A 13538-nucleotide genomic window follows, 5' to 3' on the forward strand; every position below is an offset into this window, starting at 1 on the left:
CGGGGAAACCAAGTGGAGGCTTGGGGACCGCTTTGTGGAACACCTACTCTCGCTTTGTGACAAATAACTGCACCTCCCAGTCGCGAACCATTTCAACTCCCCCTCCCACTCCTTAGACGACATGTCCATCCTGGGCCTCCTGCAGTGCCACAACAATGCTACCCGAAGGTTGCAGGAACAGCAACTCATATTCCGCTTGGGAACCCTGCAGCCCAATGGTATCAATGTGGACTTCACAAGCTTCAAAATCTCCCCTCCCCCTACCGCATCCCAAAACCAGCCCAGCTCGTCCCCGCCTCCCTAACCTGTCCTTCCTCCCACCTCAAGCCCCAACCCCATCTCCTACCTACTAACCTCATCCCACCCCCTTGACCTGTCCGTCCTCCCTGGACTGACCTATCTCCTCCCTAACTCCCCACCTACACTCACCTTTACTGGCTCCAGCCCCGCCTCTTTGACCTGTCTGTCTCCTCTCCACCTATCTTCTCCTCTATCCATCTTCTATCCGCCTCCCCCTCTCTCCCTATTTATTTCAGAATCCCCTTCCCTTCCCCCATTTCTGATGAAGGGTCTAGGCCCGAAACGTCAGCTTTCCTGCTCCTCTGATGCTGCTTGGCCTGCTGTGTTCATCCAGCTCTACACCTTGTTATCTCATCAACTCCCCCTCCTCATGGCTCCTCCCCATTCAGCCCCTCTCCCGTCTCTGTCCAAGGCCCCCCAGGGGAAACAGGCCATTTTCTCCTCTTTACATAAACATTGGCACCTATTTTACATCTTGATCTCTCCTTTACTGCCATTGGTACCCCCTCTGTCTTTTGCTCTGGACATCCTCACAATCTATTCTAATTGATCTCCTTCCCCCTTGGTGTACAGCTGAAAAAGCACCATTTTCCAGCCTCTTTCAATTCCAAAGGACAGTCATATCGGATTTAAAACATTAATAACTCTGTTTCTCGCTCCACAGATGCTGAGTTTCTCCAGCAAATTTCTCTTTTTCTTTAACTTTATGCCTCTTGTTAGCAACATTAAAGTTCTGTGCTGATAGATCAATACTAATTGTTAAAACATACAATACCAACAGTAAGCACTCCCAACCCATTCAGAAAATCAATTTAATTGTATTGAAGCCAACAGCAAAAAAAATTCCAGTCAACAGAAGTATTTCATAAATCATGGAGTGTTGAGAGATCTTGCCAAAATAGAGGAGCTATTTATTTACAAGATACAGCCGAAGGAAGGCTCGATATTCAGGCTTTATTAAAAAAAATTGCATTTACAAAAAGATTTCCTACTTGATGGATGTGTGCTGGGCGTAAGGGCTTCCAAACACATACAGGCACCTCCAGGAGAACACAGCTGTGACAGTTCCCAAAATATTTCATCTGAATTCCAAAATAAAAGTCTACAGAGGAAATTTGGGGACGTTTGCCAGTTGGACGTAAAGAGGGACTTACAGGATGTTTGTAGTGAGGAGCCACACTCGCTGCTCATCGTTGGTGAGAAGCTGATCTGACCAATGGCTCTCAGTCTGATCTGAAGTGACTTCCTCCTAAATCCCGCTCCCATTTTGTTCAGGTTTTGAGTCTGGTTTCAGTCACGCTGTAAATACTCCAACGTGTGCTCTGCTACACTGTGCACACAGCCCACAATCAGACGCCTGTTATCCTGCATTCATTCCTAGGCATCACTTAACTGATGAGAAACTAAGTTTGTGCATGCGACATTAACTCCTACTGTAGAGTCTGTCACTGTGGACATCTCATGACTAACAGACTCAGTCAACGCTGACTAGTAACACCTGCTTTGTTCCACAACAGCAGGGGAGATAAGCTGCCTGTATCCTTTTATACATTATTAAACACAATCCTGTAATATACAGGAAGGCTCAAGCTAGAGCCAGTTTATAAAGGTGAGCTGAATATGTACACACGCTGTACTCTGAAAGGGTATCTGTCAAAGGCACAGGCAGAAGTTTTACATGCATTAGATGCAGTGCCATAATCGAGGCTGTGTCCGCCACAAGGACTCTGCACGGTGACAATGTTTGGGGTTGGGGATGGGGGCAAGTGCCTGGCGGGGTGGGGGGAGTAGTTTAACACAGCAAAACATAAATAAATCAGCGAGAGAGACTGGGCCATTTCAAAAAACCATAGTTATACCCAGAAAATACAAATACGCGGCTTAAGGTCCAGTACAAGGGAGGCTATGATTTGGTCATGGCCCGATACAAAAACAAAGGAAACTTAAAAAGGAGTCTGTGATTTTCAGCTGTGCCCACGAGTGAGCATCCTGTGCTGGTGCAGCAGTCAAATACTATAGTGCTGGTTGGAGGACACAAAATCATCCATTTATTGATAATGAAGTAGTTACTTGCAGGCACCTTTCTTTGCCCAAGTTGGGAATAGCTCTGAGACAGCACGAGGTGGCTGTGTGCTGGGAGGCTGTACCATTTCTCAGTTTTCACTGCTGCTGCTGTGCTCTCTCCCCAGAGCGTGCACGTTTCCTTATGCCCTGCTCTAGTCCTTCCAAAACAGGTGTCAGGTTTGCTGTCCCTCAATTGCCTGCTCCTCTGGAGGAATCACAGGCCAAAAAAAAAAACAAAAATGACCCCAGTGTGACTGAGAATTTCAACGAATTCCTTGTAGCAGTACGGTCAGGGCTGCCAACTGCTTGAAGCTGTGTAGAGAACTAGCTGCTGGCTTAGCTGCTTCTAGTGGTTACCCTCATCCCACGCAGATTCATTCAACTGCTTCAGAACCTTCCGGATCATTTTCTCCAACTCTTTCCTAGATTTCTGTTCCTCCTCCAGACTTTGTTTCATCCGTTTATTTTCCTAGAGAAGAACAAGAAGGTAACAGTTTGTCACAATGATACTGGGTCTCTGAATTCTGTCAGCCACTTTTCAAAGTGCAGAGCCAAAAGTGTGTCGTGTTCTATTGTGAATCTGACCTGTTTCAGCTCCTGAACTTCATCTTTCAACGCATAAACTGTGTCGACAAGACTCCTGGCAAATAATATCAACAGTTATTGGGTTATTCAGAAAAACAGCTGTCAAAGCCACAGGTTTTCAGCTGTGACGAGTACAGACAGTGAACAGAGCTGTGTAAATCACACAGGCATAAAAATACAGCTCACTCTCTGCACCTTGACCACAACCAGTAATCACGAGGTTTCTACAGGACACAACCTCAACTCCCTGTGGGTCTCCTCTGTCCGACAGCAATGCTGTGAGATTCCAAGTACCTTTCACTCCCAAAATACGAGGTGATCTCCTTCATAACCTGTAGAATTCCCCACTTTGTTTTCTTTTTACATTGACCAATCCTTTCTGATGCTTCCTCATCATTATAATCCTACTTTCAACTCTTCAGTGCCTCTTTTACATTCTAATTCAATGTTACCCCTGTACTTTCCCTGAACGTGTATATATAGCAGACCTGTTTTTCAAATACATTTTGTTCTGAACCCTTCCTGGAGTCACACACTCCTTAAAACTGGTACAGCCACTTTGCTTTTTATCAGAATGGATTTGACCCATAACTAATACATCTTGTTTTCTAATATCTCCCACTGCAAACCTTGTAAGTTACAAATGCAGAATTCCATTTACCTTTTCCGCACTTCCTTTCATACACACATTCCCTCGTTTAAGACCTTGCACCACGTTTAAAACCTTGTCTCTCTCTCTCTATTCTGCTGAATGAATGTTAACACTGGCACTGAACAATCTGTAAACATAAAGCTGAAACATGAAGAACAGTAACCCACCTTCCTATATTTGTTCTCAAATCCCTCAATGTCCGCGACCCTGTGCCCCTTTAACCTCCTCCAATCACATCACCCTGTGATTTCTGCACCCCTCTAAACATTAGGGTTTCTTGTTCATCTGTAACTTACCTCATCTTTGTATTTCCTCCCCAAAACCTCTCTGCTTCCCTCTGCTCCCATTTCTCTGACCCACTGTGCGTGTGGTTTAGCGTCAAACTTGGTTTGATAATCGTACCTGTTCAACAACTTGGAAATGTTTTTGCTGTGTTAAAGATAATACATTTAAGAGCTTTTCCTTTCTACAGACATCAGTCTTGTTCTGCCAGCTTTAAAATCAAAACCTGAGCTGACATTGTCAAATTTTAGAACGCACAAATCTTTCTGTCTCCCCTTCTCTACCTCCTAGAGTTAAAATCAGTAAGACAGGACCCTGCTCCCTGCAAGCTCGATCAACGTTGTGAAATGATAAAGACCAATTCCCTGTCACTCTCTTGACCCACTCTGTGGTTACAGTTCACACACTTTAACAAAACTACAGTTAATGGGAAACTCATAGAAATGAATGGTGATTACGAACATAAAGGTCTCTTACTTCTCCTCTATGACAGTTTGCCCATTGCTCTTTGTTTCCTCCACAATTATTTTCTCTTCTTCCGGGAGCAGTACCTGTGGTGCTGACTCCTTCCGACAAACTGTGAAGTACAGGACAGAAGGTTAACAATTGCTTGAGTTGATCTGTTTTAGTCAGACATGGAGCAGGTGGGCTTGTTGTCTTTAACTGGTTTAGTTGTACAGGCTGGAGCAATGGCTTCAAGCTCCCAGGTTAGCGAGAGGGTTCAGCAATCAGCCAGGAATCCTGGTTCTGGCCACTGTTCAGCCTTCCCTTCCAGCAAGTACAGATACTGGACAGGCACAAGATATAACAGCAGTCAGTTCTGATGCTTTCCACAATCCAGCATCTTACTGGTCACTTGGAGAATGAGAATGGTACCAAACACCAAGGCAGTGGTATAATAACAGAATCACTGTATTTATTCTGGGAGAGTAGGTGGAAGGACAGAGAGGAAAACTGGTGCAGAAAAGAACTGCAATCAAAAGATTGACAGACTTCGAGCATGAAAGGAGACATTTCAATGCACTGTGTCTGTGTCAACTCTTCATGATAGCAATGTGATTAGCCCCACTCCCCTGAGCAATGTACTTATGATTGTCGAGATGGAACTGGGCAACAGAATGACAACAGCCAATCCAGGATCCGCTTCAGTTCATCTGCTGCTGTAATCCTCAGCCATAACTTTGTTAGCTCTAGCCTCAGCTATTCCAATGTTCCCTCAGTTGGCCTCTTTCTCCACTCTCCATAAACTACAGCTCATCCTAAATCCATCTCCATGTTCTGATTCACACCAAGACCATTCCTCTGTCACTCCATACTTGATGACCTGTGCTGGTTCCTAGTTTAGCAACTCCCCAACCTCGTTTTCAAGTCCCTCCACAGCTTCACCCCTCCCTATCTCTGAAATCTCCTCCAGGTCTACATTTCTCCAATTCTGGCTTCTCACACATCATTGACTGCAATCGCTTCCCCATTGCTCATCCTGGCTTTAGCTTCATCTCTGGAATTTCCTCCCTATATCTCCCTGATTCTCTTCTTAAGAGATGCTCCTTAAAAATCTACCTCTTTGATCGAGGCATAGTATATGAGGCTACAGGCAAAGTGCTGGAAAATGGGATGAGAACAGATGAGTGACTAGCATGGACACAGGCTGAAGGGTCTCTTTCCTTGCAAAAAAAAAATCCTCGATAACTCAGTCCATGGCCAAAAGTAACAATATCTGTACAACATCAAGCCTAGGACTGACAAGTCACAAGTAACATTCAGACAGGTATCCAGCAATGAGCATCTCCAACAAGGGAATCTAATCATCAACCCTTGACATTCAATGGTGTTACCATCACTGAATCCCCCACTACCAACATCCTGGAGGGTTACCATTGACCATAAACTCAACTAGACTCACCACATTAACACGAGAGCAGGTCAGAGGCTAGAAAAATTCTGTGGCAAGTAACTCACCTCCTGACTCCCCACAGCTTGTCCACCAGGTACAAGGCACAAGTCAGGCACAACTCCCCACTTGCCTGGATGAGTACAGCCCCAACAACACTCAAGAAGCTTGACACCATTCAGGACAAAGCATTCACTTTATTGGCGTCACATCCTCAAGTATCCACTCCCTCCACCACTGACACTCAGTAGGAGTGTGTACTGTCTACAAGATGCAGTGCAGAAATTCACCAAAGATCTTCAGACAGCACCTTCCAAACCCACAACCACTTCCGTCTAGAAGGACAAGGGCAACAGATACATAGGAATACCACCATCTACAAGTTTCCCCCCAAACCACTCACCATCCTGACTTGAAAATCCTTCATTGATACTGGGTCAAAGTCCTGGAATTCGCACTCTAAGGGCATTGTGGGTCATCCTCCAGCAGTTCAAGTAGGCAGCTCACCACCACCTTCTCAAGGGCAACTAGGGATGGACAATAAATGCCAGATCACCCCAGCAACACCTACCTTGGTTAATGAATAAATGAATGTATTTTTAAATTTTTGTCTCTTTCATCATCTCTCCAAAATCACTGCTTCAGTTTCAAGTCTCCCTCCTTTATTTTAGAGACATGCATCATGGAAACAGACCCTTCAGTCCAACCCGGCCATGCTGACCAGATATCCTATATAAATCTAGTCCCATTTGCCAGCATTTGGTCCATTTCCCCTAAACCCTTCCTATTCATATACCCATCCAGATACTTTTTAAGATGTAATTGTACCAACCTCCAGCACTTCCTCTGGCAGCCATACACATGCCACCCACTGCTTGAAAAAGTTGCCCCTCGGGTCCCTTTTATACTTTAAACCTATGCCTGCTAGTTTTGGACTACCTCACCCCAGGAAAAAGACCTTGTCTATTTACCCTATCCATGCTCCTCATTACTTTATAAACTTCTATAAGGTCACCCCTCAGCCTCCAAAGCTCCAGGGAGAATAGCCCCAGCCTATTCAGCATCTCCCTATAGCTCAAACACTCCAATTCTGGCAACATCCTCGTAAATCTTTTGTGAACACTTTAGTTTCACAACATCCTTCCTGTATGAGGGAGACCAAAATTGCAAGCAGTATTCCAGGAGTGGCCTAAGCAATGTTCTGTACAGTCACTTATTGACCTCCCAACTCCTATATTCAATGCACTGACCAATAAAGACAAGCGTACCATTAGTTACTGGTGGAACAGCAAAATGTGCTGGAGGATACTGCAGGCTGAGGGTAGGTAGGTGTTAAAGCACTGCATTGGATCGGGTCTGAGTTATCAATGCTAAGCTGTAGCACAGACCAAAAGAAACAAGCTACGGGACCTCAACGATGAGCAACAAGCAGCTGCATATTTGAACCAATCAGCTAAGTGTTGAACAGCAGATAGAGAGAAAAATGTCCAGAGTTTGGACAGCCAGGTTTGGGGTACTGCGCGTGTATCCCCTTTGGCCCACCCAGCCCTTATTTTAAAACTGTTCCCACTATCTCTCATCTCACCCACCTAGGGAAACATCCTTCCAGCATCTGCCCTGTCCAGCATCCTCACAAATGTACATGTTCAGTAAGATCCCCTCTCATTTTTCTACACTCCAATAAATACATGCCCAACCTTTGTAGCTGTAGGAAGAAGTTGATGCCAAAACATTGAACGTATGCAAGAGGTGACTAGATACAGCACTTGGGGGTGAATGGGATCAAAAAATTACGGGGAGAAAGCAGGATTAGGCTATCGAGTTGGACGATCATCCATGATTGTGAAGAAGGCGGAGCAGGCTCAAAGGGCCAAATGGCCTCTTCCTGCTCCCATGTTTCTATGCAAGGACACCAAAACTTTAGGGTGGCACGGTGGCTCAGTGGTTAGGACTGTAGCCTCACAGCACCAGGGACCCGGGTTCAATTCCACCCTCGGGCGACTGTCTGTGTGGAGTTTGCACATTCTCCCTGTGTCTGCGTGGGTTTCCTCCGGGTGCTCTGGTTTCCTCCCACAGTCCAAAGCTTCCATACCCCATGCAATAAACAGAAAGGGAATTGGAGCATTGGTGATCACTTGCTGTACCTGCATACTAACATCTTATGTCTTGTGAATCAGGACACCCAGATCCATTTGCATAGTCACATTTTGCAATCACTCTCTATTTGAATCATATGTTGCTTTTCTATTCTCACTGCCTCCAACAATCAGAACCATCTGCCTACATGCTAGCCATGACCCCAACCAGCAGAGTGTTTGTCCTCGATACCCACTGATTCCAGTTTTCCTAGGGCTCTGTGATGCCACACTCAGTCAAATGTGGCCTTGATGACAAGAGCTGTCACTCTCACCTCACCTCTGGAATTCACCCATATTTGGACAAAGACTGTAAAAGGAGTCAGGAGCTGAGTTTTGAAGCAGTCATATTTGACTTGAAACCCTGACTCCAAAACCTAACATCTTAGACCACCTAAGTATGGAACTTTAAATGATCAAAATCTCATTGTAATTTCACTTGCCTGAGCTATGAGTCTGCTGTAGGTTTGCACTTGTGCAATAAGCCTCAATGACTTTGAGTATCTGTGCATCTTCTTCCAAGGCTGCTGTACCTGTGGGAACCAAAGATGAAAAAATATCTGTTGGTTTCTCATATTGAGACCTCAGAGTTGACCTGTCAAAGAGTGTGGTTTCAAATCTGTGCGTGTGGAACAAAGATCAGGTAGAAATTAAAATTGACACATTTTAAAAATTACACTGACAACAGATGTTTCTGATTTCCACATACAGGTGCAGATTGTTGCAAACCAAATAAGTTTAAAAATGTCAAAATCAGCATTTGTCTTTACCAAGTTATCAGACTGTGTTACCTTTCGTAGCTCCTGCAGTTGCCAGGCATGGTTCAATGGGTAAAATGCTTGTCTCAGAGTCGGGCGGTTGTGTGTTCAAGTCCCACTCCACGACACAAGCACAAAAATTGAGGTGACTCTCTAGTGAGGAGTACAGAGGGGCAGCGGTGCCTGGGTAAGGAGCATCTCAGCTGAATCAAAAACATTCATGGTGCGATTGCGAAAAGGAGCAGGGAGTAACTGCTGGTCCTGCTAATATTTCTCAATCAATAAGCACCTGTACAAAGGTACAAACTACCTGGTCACCCCTTTATCTGACCCACTACAGTGGAGTCATCAGCAAATTTTTAAATGGAGTTTGAGCTGAATTTGATTTTAACCTCCAACTCTACATTCCCACAAGTCTCTGATGATCTTTCATCCCTTTGGTGATCAAAACTCTATTTACTTTGGCCTTTAAAAAAATATGGAATTGCAAAGACTCAATCCTATGAGAGAAAGGCTTTTTCTTCATCAATCTTAAATAGGTTACTCCTTATTTTTAAACTATGACTCCTTCTCCAAGATTCTCTTTTTATTATTTTACTTAATTTATTTATATATATTTATTTATATATATATTCTCTTATTCTCAAGAGATAGTATTTATGATTATTTGGAAAAGTTTGATTAGCAATAGTCAACATGGCTTTGAGAGGAGCAGGGCATGCCCCACAAGCCTTATTGAATTCTTTGAGGATGTGACAAAACACATCCATGAAGGTAGAGCAGTGGATGTGGCGTGTATGGATTTTAGCAAGGCATTCGATAAGGTTCCCCATGGTAGGCTCATTCAGAAAGTAAGGAGGCATGGGATTCAGGGAAATTTGGCTGTCTGGATACAAAACTGGCTCTCCAATAGAAGACAGAGGGTGGTAGTAGATGGAAAGTATTCAGCCTGGAGCTCGGTGACCAGTGGTGTTCCACAGGGATCTGTTCTGGGACCTGCTCTTTGTGATCTTTATAAATGACTTGGATGAGGAAGTGGAAGGGTGGGCTGTAAGTTTGCCAATGACAGAAAGATTGGTGGAGTTGTGGACAGCATGAAGGGCTGTTGTAGGTTGCAACGAGACATTGACAGGATGAAGAGCTGGGCAAAGAAGTGGCAGATGGAATTCAACCCAGAAAAATGTGAAGTGATTCATTTTGGAAGGTGGAATTTGAATGCAGAATACAGGGTTAATGGCAGGATTCTCAGCAGTGTGGAGGAACAGAGGGTACTTGGGGTCCACGTCCATAGATCCCTCAACGTTGCCACCCAGGCTGATAAGAAAGCATATGGTGTGTTGGCTTTCATTGGCAGGGGAATTGAGTTTAAGTGCCGCAAGGTTATGCTGCAGCTCTATAAAACCCTGGTTAGAGGATGCAAGCTGAGTTCACTGTATCAAATGGCACCATTTTATGATGTAAGCATGTTTTTCTTTCAAATTATTGCCCGATGACATGCTGCACAACACACTCAGTGCTGCCAAGCCCACACAAAACAGATAAAACAAAAGTACCGCAGATGCCTCAGAGTTGAAATAAAAACAGAATGTTGGAGAGATTCTCTTTGTGGGAGTTGTGGAATACTGCTTGTCCCAGTCCTACCCTGAGCCCCACCCACAATTCTTTCTCCGACACAGTGATAATGCCATCAATGCTGATTCCTGCTCTCAACTAGAATTGGGAAAAAAATCATCAGTTTTGCTTCCAGTTTTCAACCTCGTCTCACCTGCCACTGGTTCATCTCTGTCTCTTCCTTCCAAATACAAGATTCTGAGGGGGCTTGGCAGGGGAGATGTTGAGAAGATGTTTCCATTAATGGGGAATCTCGAACTAGGGGGCATGGTTACAGAATAAGGGGATACTTATTTAAAACTGAGATGCAAAGGTAATCTTTCTCTTAGAGATAGTGACTGTCTGGAATTCTCTACCCCAGAGAGTCGTGGAGGCTAAATCACCAAGAGTATTTAAAGAGAAGGTTGACGGAGGATTGAAATAGAGGAATTGAGGCCTGGGGCAGATCAGCTATGATCTTAAAGAATGTCTGGGCAGGCACGATGCGGTGCATGGCCTGCTCCTGCTCCTGCTCCTATTTGTTATGTTCCCTTTCTTGACTTCACTGTTTCCATTTCTGAAGACAGAGTGTCTACCAATATCCAATGCAAACTCACCAACTGCCATAGTTATCTTGACTACACTTCCTCACACTCTTCTTCCCTTAAAGGATTCCATTCCATTCTTCCAGTCTTTCCGTTTCTGTGACATCTGTTCAGATGATGCCACTTGATGCTTCCGACATGGCCTCTTAACCCTAACCTGCCTCCAGCACAGTGGATTGGTCCCTCAGCCATGTGTGACCCATCTCCCACATTTCTGCCCTTTTCCTCCCCTTGTCTTTACTCTCCATTCCAATAGACTCCACATTCAAACAATTGTCTTACTCATTGCCATCACCTTCAGCAGGATACCACCACCAAACAATTTCCCCCTCCCCCCACCACAGCCAGTATTCCACAGGGACTGCTCCATCCACGACACCACAGCTCACTCCTCCATCCATTTTTTAAATTCATTCATGGGATGAAGGCATCGCTGACTAGGTCAGCATTCATTGCCCATCCCTAATTAACTGAGGGCAGTTAATATCAACTACATTACTATGGGTCTGGAGTCACATGTAGGCTAGACCAGGTAAGGGTGACAGATTTCCTTCCATAAAGGACATTAGTTAACCCCCTAACCACTTCCTCATTCCACAATGCAATCGAAGAAAATGTGAAACTTGCCCATTCACCTCGTTCCTCCGCTCTGTCCAAGGCTCCAAACACATCTTCCAGGTGAGGCAGCAATTTCTGTGTACTTCTTTCAAATCTGGTCTACTGTATTTGTTGGGGTTGATTAGTTCAGTTGGCTGGACGGTCAGTTTGCAATGCACTGACTCCAACAACTTGAGTTCAATTCCTGCACTGGCTGAGGTTACCACGAAAAAACTCTCCTTCTCAACCTCTTCCCCTTGCCTGAGGCCTGGTGACCCTCAGGTTAAACCACCACCAGTTGTCACTCTCTAACGAGAGGGGAGCTCCATGCTCTGGTAAGACTATAGTGACTTTTACTCTATTCACTGCTCACAATGCTGTCTCCTTTACATTGGCAAGATCAAACACAGGCTGGATGACCACTTCACAGAATCCCTCTGCCCTGTCTGTAGGAATGACAGTGACCTCCCAGCTACTCGCTATTTCAATATACCACCCTTGCTCTCAAATTGCTGTCCTGGGCTTGCTGCAATCTTCCAATGAAGCACAATGCAAGCTGGAGGAAGAGCACCTCACTTTCCTCTTAAGTACTTGACAGCCTTGAAAACGCAACATGAAGTTCAACAACTCCAAGGGATGAACACTGTCCTCCATTTCAATTTCAAAACCTTCCTTTACCCCCACCCTAAAGTGTGTCTTGTTTATGTGTTTGCCGTCAGTAGAGCTGACCTTTTCTCTACCTTTAACATCTATTCCGCACATTTATAACTCCTTTACCATGAGCATGCCCTTCATCTTTTGCTCACAGCACCTTCACGATCTATTCCATTCATTTCACCGCCAACAGCATAAAAAAACCATCATTTTCCGGCCCCTTTCAGTTCGCAGAAAGAGTTATATCAAACTCAAAACACTAACTTACTTTATCTCTCCACAGCTGTAGCATAGATTTGTTGCTTTCTGACATTACACAAAGCCTTTATGTTAAATACAATTCCTTAATCACCTTTGGAAATCAGTTCAGAGATTTTAAGAATAAGATTAATGAAAACATCTTTATTGCAAACTGCTATGTGGAAAAAAGTACAACTGAAAATTAATTTATGTTCGTTTACATCGCCATTGAATTTAATTATTTTCATGTTTGTCTATAGCAGTACCCGTTGTTCTGATTTTCAATCAGAACCACAGATCACTGATACAATTCTTAGAAATGTGAATCAATACTTTCAATCTCTGATCTCAATCTCAAACGTTTGATAAAGGCTTTAAATGAATTAAGAAAGGAGCAAAATATTTTAGAATCTATTAGTTCAACTCTCCAGTCCATATACCACCAGCTTTGTGGACATAGAAACATAGAAAACAGGAACAAGAATGTTTGCAATTTCACTCACACTGCTGAGTATTTACACTCACTGCTCACAGATTATAACCCACTCAAATTTCTAGTTTACTTATTTAGAAATTGTATTAGAACTTGACAAATAGAGGGTGGAAGAGACCATTCAGCCCTTCCAGCTTGCTCTGCCATTTAAGAATATCACAGCTGATCTTTTAACTAAGGCATATCACCCCACAATTACATGTTAACAAATTTATGAAAGCAAATTGGTCTAATCCAGGCTTGAATATACCTGAAGCTAAGTGCCTTCAGCTCTCTGGCCTTGCAGATCCAAATATGCACAAGTCTTCAGGTGAAGTTTGTCTCAGTTGTAAATGGCCTATCTTTTATTCTGAGGTGCTGACCCCGAGATCAAGATACTCCAGTCCCAAGGAATATTTTCTCAGTATCTACCTGATGAAGCGCTTTTAAGAATTCTGTACAATTCTGACGGGTGCCTGGACTCAAACGTTAATTCTGTTTTTCTCTTCACAGATGCTGACAGAGCTAGTAGGAACTGCAGATGCTGGAGAATCCGAGACAACAAGGTGCAGGGCTGGATGAACACAGCAGGCCAAGCAGCATCATAGGAGCAGAGAGGCTGACGTTTCGGGCCTAGACCCTTCATCAGAAAAGGGGGAGGGGAAAGGGGTTCCGAAATAAATAGGGAGAGAGTGGGAGGCGGATAGAAGAGG

The 13538-nt window shown here is 44.2% G+C and overlaps 1 protein-coding gene across 1 annotated transcript in view; it reads right to left on the reverse strand.

The window, feature by feature from the left end:
• Positions 1–1234: 1234 nt before the first annotated feature.
• Positions 1235–13538, reverse strand: part of LOC109921814 (rho guanine nucleotide exchange factor 6-like) — a 120724-nt gene continuing 108420 nt past the window's right edge. The window contains exons 10-13 of the mRNA XM_048605250.1: positions 8353–8543; positions 4361–4460; positions 2950–3004; positions 1235–2833 (exon numbers count right to left, since the gene is read on the reverse strand). Of these exons, the coding sequence (XP_048461207.1) occupies positions 2711–2833; positions 2950–3004; positions 4361–4460; positions 8353–8543 (469 nt within the window). The 3' untranslated portion in view covers positions 1235–2710. The remainder of the gene's footprint in view (positions 2834–2949; positions 3005–4360; positions 4461–8352; positions 8544–13538) is intronic.

The sequence above is a fragment of the Rhincodon typus genome, chromosome 14 (genome assembly GCF_021869965.1).
Source record: "Rhincodon typus isolate 14 chromosome 14, sRhiTyp1.1, whole genome shotgun sequence".
Taxonomy (NCBI): Eukaryota; Metazoa; Chordata; class Chondrichthyes; order Orectolobiformes; family Rhincodontidae; genus Rhincodon; species Rhincodon typus.